This window comes from Vicia villosa, linkage group LG1 (genome assembly GCF_029867415.1).
Source record: "Vicia villosa cultivar HV-30 ecotype Madison, WI linkage group LG1, Vvil1.0, whole genome shotgun sequence".
NCBI classification, from domain to species: Eukaryota; Viridiplantae; Streptophyta; class Magnoliopsida; order Fabales; family Fabaceae; genus Vicia; species Vicia villosa.
In genome coordinates this window covers 122,209,180-122,218,907 of record NC_081180.1, presented here as the reverse complement: position 1 = coordinate 122,218,907, position 9,728 = coordinate 122,209,180, and the positions used below count along the sequence as shown (strand labels likewise).

The following is a 9,728-nucleotide window of genomic DNA, read 5'->3' as shown; positions in this document are numbered from 1 at the left end:
CTTTAAGTCGCATTCTCATCACATGATTATAATTCAAATCTCATTTATCCAAATCCTTTTGGATAAGAAAAAAAATTGGTCAAAGCTAGTTACTAGTAGCTGTACTTTTTGTTTTCAAATAGATTAGTTTACCACTATTTATATTCTTATAATCATAGCTGGCCATAGATTATCCAATGCATAATATTCTCCTTTTATGGCAATTCTTTGGGACCGTAGAAGCAGGCCGATTGACAAAATACTTTAGAAAATTAGAATTTGAGGCATCCATAAAAGGCAAACTCGATCAAAACATAATAAACGATAAACTCAAACGAAACATTGTTGTTTGTTCTAATCAGCTGAATAGTCTAATGGGATGAAGCAAAAAGCTCGAGCTTTTGCTTACAGTTTTAACGGTTTGCTTTATCTAAAGAGAAAAATACTACACAGCTAAAAAAAAGATAACATCCACTCAGGAATAAAACTTTTGCTAACTCTGGCATAAACACCCTAGAGCTCATCATGTACATCCTCTTTATTGGTTTCATCACTTTCTTCACCAGCTTCTGTCTTTGATTCAGCATCAGAGTCATGGCTAGCATCATCAGTGTCTTCATCATCCTCTTCCGCATCGGAGTCAACTGGGTCATCCTTTGATTCCTGCCAATTAGAACAATACAAAGTTTATGATCTTCCACAATAAATTGGTAAAATGAGAGTGGTAAGTTTCAAATACGTTTTCAGAATGAGAATTTACCTCCTCTTCTTTCTTCTTCTCGGCCTCTTCAAATGCTGCCTTCTCAGCCTGCAAGGTGTTTTCACCAAAGAGATTAACATTCATTCAGCATTATGGAGTACTACAAGGTTGGTGAATATAAACAACTTACATCCTTCTGTTTGCCCCATGTTTCTTCAGCTAGTTGTTTGGCATACTCGGGATCATCAGTAATAACAACATTGTCAAACAAGGTACCAGATTTCACCTGCCACGTTAAGAAGGTAACTGGTCAGAAATTGGGTAAAAAAGGCTCAAATGAAAGTAAGTAAAGCAAACATAATGAACAATTTACCTGCCACAATTCAATACCAACATACTTCAACTTGAAAACATATAGGTCAGGATCATCCTTGAAGTCTGTCAAATATATATACTTCAAATGTTCAGTATACACCATAACAAAACAATTACATAAGATTTACAGTTAATGCAAGGATGAAACTAAACCTGGGTTGTCAATCAATGGTGCCTTCCACTTTCCGCTGTAGTTGGGGTTCTTAATTTTCTGCAGAGACAGAACACAAAGTTAGTAAACAAATTCATCCAAAAACATGATGGAAAATGCTGTCAATCATTGTTTCCACACAAACCTTTGGCTTCCATGGTCCCTTGTACTCTGGGTTGGCAATAGTAGGTGCTGTCCACTCACCATCTTCCTCATCATCCCAGTCTTCAGGCTATAGCAAAAACTAGTCTAATCAGTAACCAAAACATAATGAGAGACAAATAAACACAGCAATAGGAAACAACAAACCTTTTTGGCATCAGGGTCTGCAACCTCTTTAGGGATGTCATCGTATCCCTCTGGTTTCTTATCTTCAGGATCAGGAATAAACTCTTTGTCATCCCAATCTTCTGGCTGTGATTGGACAGATTACAATTGGAAATTATGAGTACACAACACAAAAAAGGAATCAGATAATTAAATTATTAGAGTAGGTGGAAATGGTACCTTCTTAGCCTCAGGATCCTTAATTTTCTTTGCAGGAAGAAGATTCCAATCAGTGTAGAGGCTACCGGTTTGCTTCTCAACATTATCGATCAGGATGCTGTAGGTTGCATCAGGACGGATGATGAATGTGTAAACATGTGTAAGTTGGTCAGTCTCACATGGAACATCCTTCTTTATCAACTGGTTTGTGTCATTGTAGGTCAAAATAGCATGTACTTTCTTGGTACTGTAACCACAGATATCTGGACCAAACATGATACTAAAAAACAACAAATGCAAACAAAAAAAATCAGTTATTCTCCATCCCATATGTCTAAGAAAGCATTATCCATGAAAGAGAAATGAATCAAAGGGGTCCTATGTATCACCTGTAAGGTGTGTCACCTCCAAATTTCTTCTGATCAACATCGCCGCTAAGCAATTTCATGTATCCACCACCACAATCAAGCTTCTGTTCATGCTTGACAGAAAATTGGAATACAAGGGTGTTATCCTTGTTGGTGAATTCAGGGAATTCAGCAGAGATAGCATAGAATCGATAATCTTCACTTGTTTGAATACCTGAGGAGATATATTAAAAACCTTATCATTATCATCTCCATTTCAATTAAATGTAAAACACTGGCAACAATAATACTTCATTACAATTTACTTTACCTTTATCATTGGCATCTCCATTCCATTGACCAGAGGTGTAGTTCCATTCTCCGGCCAAATTCTCATCCTTCTTCCATTCGGATTTTACCCAACGACTTTCCCATCCATCTTTATCAATCACCATAATGTAACAGAACACAAGTTAGAAAAACGTAATATACCGATTAAAGATACAACACATAAAAATTAACAGCAATAATATTATAGATTATGACTATCATCAACCAAAGAGATAGGATCAAACATAATTCTTGCAGTTTTTTATAATTAAACTACTTAATCCATTTAAAAATATTTTAAAACAACATGAAAACTAAAATACAGTTAATTGTCAACACTAATTACTCATTAGTATAACTAATCCGTGACCGTAGGAAAATTAACCTAAAAAAACGTGCATAAAAAATCATGAGATTCGGTGCAACACTCGTTTTTTCAAGTTCATTTTTCAAAATCACATTCGCAGATCTACTCCAGAAAACGACACTTGATATCAGAACTTGACGTTAAACTCAAAATACAAAGCAAATTAATATACAATCGTTCAGATCGAGATTCAAAAACACATTGTAAAATCACCGATCGTGAAAATTCAATATCAAATTCAACGAATCACAATGCACAAACAAAAACTAAAATCCTAAATCCTAAATCGAAGGTTCGCGATCTAATAAAATGAAATGAAAATGAAGGAAATGGAAAGCTACCTTCGAAACGCTCTTCGAAGAAAACCTTAGCAGAAGCTACGGAGAGAAATGAGATAAGAACGAGAGAGAGAACGTTAGGGTGACGAGCCCTAATCGCCATTGTTGCACGAAGGAATATTCTGTTAGATCGAAAGGGATCAGTGAGAGCTACTTTGGGACTTGACTGAGCATTGGGTTCTATATAGCGGCTCCTTCTTACATTGTTTCTTTCTGTGCAGTGGGTAAATTTGGTAATTTACGTGGCTATGGCTTACGTGGACAGGACCTGGCAGAGTTTGGCAAATGAGAGAGTGCCACGTAGGTACAAGTTGTCATTGGTATTGTGTGGCGAAGTGTTATTGGTAATTACTGTGACTGTGGGAATTGGACACGTGAGCGGGATTATGAGATATTTACGGTATTGCCACCGGGCTGTTACATTTACGTTTTTGGAGGATGTTGAGTGTTTAACACCGTTATCATTACTCTTTCACTCCTTTTTTGGGATCAAATAATTTATTTTTGACGAATAAAATAAAATGTAGTAGGTTATTACATTGTGAAGTTGGTGTGAATAGATAGGATTTTGATTTGATCGGAATTAATTATAGTATCATCTCTATATTATTTTTTTAATCATAAAATACTCGTGTCTAATTTTAGTAGGACAAAAAAATATGCAATAAATTAACTTTACACGGCTAATCAATCATAATTATATAATTTATTAAATTAAATCAAAAATTTTAAATCATACAATATAATAAAGCAAAATGAGATTTTTGGCAATTTTGACAAATGTCACAATTCTAGAGAGCTTACTATTTTTATTATTTCTACATTAGGAAATCTTACTATAATTGTTAATTTAATAATTCAATTTTTTAAAAAATTATTATATACTTACTTAGGTCTTATCATTATTATTTATAATTAATAATTAATAATTAATTATCAGCCTATTTAATTTATAGATTTTTTATAATAATTATGGACCATTTATTTTCCCCAAATTTTTTTCACGTGAACCAACTCATTTTCACAATTCATCAGTTCCAATGCTTCCAATATGACAGACTTTTACGCCTAAATCAATTCAGTTTTCCATTTCCAACAATTTTCATGCCTTTTGATATTTCTTTCACATATTAATCAATATATTCATTGATTCAAATTCAAACAAGGCTTTTGAATTTTCCTCCTACATTAAAATACAAACTTTTTGAATTCTAACATATTCCTATATAAACCTTAGAGAGAGTCCTAATCCCATTTCAGAGCCATTTCTTTAATACATATTGGTTTTTTTTTGTGAAGTTCATAAACTTTTAAAGTTTTTGAACAACAGAGGTTAAGTTTGATTCTTGATTATTTCTGTTTTTTAAAGATCTAAGCATGTTGAGTTTTTCTGAAAATGCAATAATCCAGGTTGTCTCTCTTTTTCTCTCTGTTTCAGATCTGCCGAAGGGTTATGCTGTGGAATTCGTCGCCGCCCGAAGTTTGTGGTGATTAGGTGGTTTCGCTATTGGATGAAATTGAAAAGATTTGGGTTGGGTGTTTGGTTGGGCAATTGTTAGTAGATATTGATTTTCTGAATCATGTATAAAATATTTGACTTCGGTAAGGGTAAGGATATCAAAGGTTGTTGTTATAAGTATGTGATGTTTCTTAAGTTCCACATCATTGGTTGCTTTTTTGATTTTTTCGGGAGATAACTTTTTGATTATTAAAATTTTTCAGACTTAAAAATGTTTGATTGTGTGTGTGAACCGTGAAGAATCTGAGAGGAGATGATAATTCGATTAATGGTGGGTTCCATAACATTACTGATAGCAATGTTCAGTTACTTTGAGACTTGAAGATAAGATTGTTTATTTTTTTTAATACATGTATTCCAATTAAAAAAAATTAAAATGAAATTTTATTTTATTTTTTAATACATGTATTTCATTATTACTATTATATTTAAAATCCAAACTAATCCATTCTTAGTTTTATTGTCGTTACGAGGTAGATATACCTCCATCTTATTACATTTATCATTTCAATATTTATACTAATTACCATTATATTTAAAATCCACAATAATCCATCCTTAGCTTTATTGTCGTTACGATGTAGATATACATCATCTTATTACATTTATCATTTCAATATTTATACTAATTTTAGTATTAAAATTTTGATTGTTATTATTAATGTTTATTATTATTAATATTTATTTTTATTTTTATTATGTTCCAAAAAATCTAATTAAACAATAATTTTTTATATTTTTTGTGTGTCAAGTTATTTACTTTGTATTAAATTGAAATAGATCTTTGTATCTTATCTTTTTACTTCGTTTATTTCGATATTATCCCTTTCTTTATATTCAAAGTTTTTTTTCTCTTTTGACCATTACATAGAAACTTAGTTTAACTGACATATTTATTCTTTTAAATCTATAACCAAAGTTTGAATTTAGAGCAATAATTAAATAATTTATTAAATTTAATATTATTTTGAGAATTTGAAATTTGTTTAACATAAACTTTACTTTGCATCAAAAGTAAATTTTATCTTATTAAAAAATAAATAAAATAATATATAATAATTTGTATCTATAAATAAAATAAATAAAATAATACATAAATTTATTACTATAAAATTTGATATGTAGAATTTGGACAATTTATATTCTCTTACTATATTTAATAAAGATCAATAAATTAATCTGATATATTTTATTATATTCAATTTTTTATCTTCTAATATCGTAAGAGTCATTTTTCATTTGTGTTAGTAAAATATTTTAGAGGCTAATCCAGTTTGACATTTTTGTTTTTGTTTTAGTGAATGAGATGATATAATTTTATTACATAACCATATATTATTATATATTATTATTGAATAGATTCATACTAAAACGGGTTTTAGTTTATAACTAAAATACAACTTAATATTTATGGTATATTTAAATTTAATATTAGAAATATTTACATTGAAATTACACATAATTATATACCTATGCAAATTGTATTTATACAAAAAATTACTATAAATATTTAATTTAGACATGAGACAATTATGATGTATGAAAAACACAACTTTCTTATGAAAAACACAAATTTGTCATTCTTTTTGTTCAATTTATTTTATTATATATTAAATAAAAGATCTATTTTATACATTTTTTACGGGTCAATACTACTTAAAATAAACATGCCCTAGGGACCAGGACTACTTAATTTTTTATTATTTAATTTATTTTTTCTACTAAAATAGATAATACATACGAGCCGAGACTACTTAATTTGTATTTCTAATTTTATTGAATTAACACAATTTCCCTTTAAAAATTAATAAAATAATTCTACACTATACAATTAATTCATATTTGGATCACAAGCACAAATTGACATATTTTTATTTATTATTTTTAATAGTATATTTTTTATCTATATTTTTTTAATCATTACTCTAACATAATTATTTACTACTTATAATAACGTTGCGCGACCTGCCGTCTTCCAAATAGATTTGATTTTTTTTATCTTTTGACTTCCTATTTTAGCAAGTTTTCCCAGTATCAATACATATTTATTAAACTCTTTTATGTAATTTAAAGATTTATACTATATTTTTATTTATTATTTATTTGATTACTCATATTTAATTTTATGGAAGACATTTAAAACATTAATTAATTAATTCAATTATATAAAAGAGAATAAGTTACAAATATGAAAAAGTTTACTGTTGATACAATTATTATTATTATAAACTGTAATAAGTTATAAATATTTTTATAAACGGGAAAAATCAATTGATGATACAATTATTTTTATAAACGGGAATAAGTTGCAAATATTTTTATAAACGGAAAAAGGCAACTATTGATACAATTATTTAACGAGTTAATTTTTTTTTAAATTTACACAAATTATTAATAAATTAGAAATGCCCAAATTATTTTATAATTTACAAAATAAATTAGTTAAGTAAACATTTTATGTATATTATTAATAACAATGACATTTTATCTATATAATAGTAATTTAATTATAAGCAAAATTTATAAATTATAAGTGTTTTTAAAATAAAAATTTTTACTTAAAAAATATTTAACCGTGCCTCGCACGGGTCTAAGTACTAGTTATTTAAATAACATGAAGAATGAGAATTTTTTTTAAAATAACCATGTATTAAAAAAATTACGCAAATAACCACGTTTCGAAAAAAAATTACGCAAATAACTAGGTTTCTGAAACCCTTAACACCAAAGCGCCATCTCACATGGCTTATTCCCTTTTTTTTAGTCTAGGCGCCATCTCACATGGCACACTCAGTCCCAATAAGCCATGTCAAATGGCGCCTCCCTTCAACTTTTAGGAGGAGGAGCCTTCTCATATGGCGCCTCCTTGTATATTTTTGTTCAATTTTTCATTTGAAAATGCACCAAGGCGTCATCTGAGATAGTTTATTGTAGAAAAGTTGTACATAGGAGTCATCCCAAATGGCGCCTCCCTTCATCTGATACAATGGTGGCGCCATCTCACATGGCGCCTTGGTGTCAATGTTTTTTGAAACTTGATTATTTGCGTAATTTTTTTCGAAGTATGGTTATTCGCATAATTTTTTTCTAATACATGGTTATTTAAAAAATAATTCTAAAGAATGAGATATTTCTATTTGATAACAGTATAAAATTTTAAATTATTAAATTATTCAATAAAATAATTATAAAAAAATAGATACAATATATTAGGTATAGTTTATACTAAATTATTAAAAAATAGTATAAATCACACATCAGAAATTATATATAAATTCTCTCCATTATTTACATGCTTTTGAATTAATTTTAATAATTGAAAATTAAATTAATAAAATAGTAATAGTATAGAATATAACTAACTGTTTATTATAATTATAATTTTTTATTTCTGGCATACATGCATTTTTACATATTCTTACATATACTTATTTGGATTTACTATCCAATCTTTTCATTAATCAGAATATTATTTTTTTATAATGGGTTTATTTGACAATTAGTAACATACCAGTATTATTAATTAATAATAATAATAATAATAATAATATTATGTCAAAGTCCAAAATGCATAAATAATAATAATATGTCAAAGTCCGAACGACAACATGATTAGGAGACAAATTCTTATAGTTAATGAACAAAATTGTACAACAGACTCTGATCAGGGTTAGGATGGAGATCATATCTTTGTTCAGTGTAGTTTTTATGGGCAAATTTAGCCTCTGGTTGCACGTTGGCTAGGGGGCTCATCGGCTTGTTCTAGTCACATTCTGGAGTATCACGATCACTTTGTGACATTGGGTGGTTGGTCAAAGACGGGTGGTTCTGCTTTTCACATTATTTAGATGACAGTGGTGTGATCATTTGATAGGCTCGGAATCATCAGATTTTTCAGAGTCGCTGCAATAATTTGACCTCTATCATGGAAAAGGTTAAGCTTCAAACTTTCTGGTAGTTTAAATCATTAGTATTTTAATACCTCTTTTGGAGATTGAATCATATGCATTGTATTACAGCTACAGGCTTATAACTTTGTCCTTCTTTCTTTTTCGTAGTTACCTTTGTAGTTTTTTTGTTTGATTGTATTTATAATATATAGTCCTTAGAGCATTTTCAATGGAGGTTGCTTAATGTACACTAGAATTCATAAGTTCCAGAACTTAGCATTTTTATTATTGGAGTAGATACACGTGTCGTTCCTGTTGCTTAAATATTTGTGTAAGTTACATTAAGAAGCAATCCAAAAATAAGTTGTTTAGCATTAAATAATATTAATTTTGATAATTGGTGGGGTCAAATATAAATTAATTGGTCCACATATAGATTGCTTATTCAAATTACTATTAGAGTGAAATTGATTTAAATTGCTTAAATGTTGCTTAAATATAATGTGGTAATTGGTCCCACAAAAACTAGCTCAAGCAACCAAAAATAAATTCTCCCATTAAAAATATTTTTAGTATCCCTTGTGCTTTATGGTGATTAATAATTCATTTTAGTTTCTTAAAATAATAATAATAATGAAATGATATGCCAAAAATCAAAATAAAGAAATAATAATAATAATAATGTGTCTTAACTAGTCTGACAAATTACAAAAATTAAAAATATTCTTATTTAATATTTTTAATTTAGATTTCTATTAACAACAACACTAATGAAAAATAAAGTAATTAAATAAACCTCACACTTTATTTTTTATTGTGAAATCTCTCTACTTATTTGTAAAATGGAAAATCATAATCACTCACTAGTAGGAAACCCGTGCTATCGCACGTAGGGGTGTTTATGGGTTGGATAAACCCAATAAACCCAGTAAAACCCACCCAAACCGATCAAAAAAAGTGGGTTGGGTCGGGTTATTGGGTGAATACGGTTTTCAAAAATGAAAACTCATTCAAAATAATTGGGTTATGGGTAAAACCACACCCAACCCACAAAACCCATGGGTTATTGAGTGACTATATTTTTTCTTTTTTTTTTGTAATTTGACAAGTGATGACTTTGATGTTTTTAATTTTGCTTGCTTCAATTTCAACTTTTTGAACATCTTTTATTTAGTAAGTAATGATTTTAACTTATTTAGGATGCCACATTTTGATTATTTTGATGCTAATTCTAATAAATTGCAAG

At 28.9% G+C, this 9,728-nt stretch overlaps 1 protein-coding gene across 1 annotated transcript; it reads right to left on the bottom strand.

Moving 5' to 3' along the window:
- Positions 1 to 270: 270 nt before the first annotated feature.
- Positions 271 to 3,242, bottom strand: LOC131644049 (calreticulin-like). The gene is made up of 11 exons (XM_058914438.1): positions 3,077 to 3,242; positions 2,370 to 2,477; positions 2,081 to 2,273; positions 1,713 to 1,971; positions 1,515 to 1,619; positions 1,351 to 1,437; positions 1,208 to 1,265; positions 1,053 to 1,117; positions 870 to 965; positions 740 to 787; positions 271 to 642 (listed from the first exon to the last, which is right to left on the bottom strand). The coding sequence occupies exons 1-11, from the start codon at positions 3,174 to 3,176 to the stop codon at positions 493 to 495; spliced, it is 1,269 nt and encodes a 422-aa protein (XP_058770421.1). The 5' UTR covers positions 3,177 to 3,242; the 3' UTR covers positions 271 to 492.
- Positions 3,243 to 9,728: the final 6,486 nt, after the last annotated feature.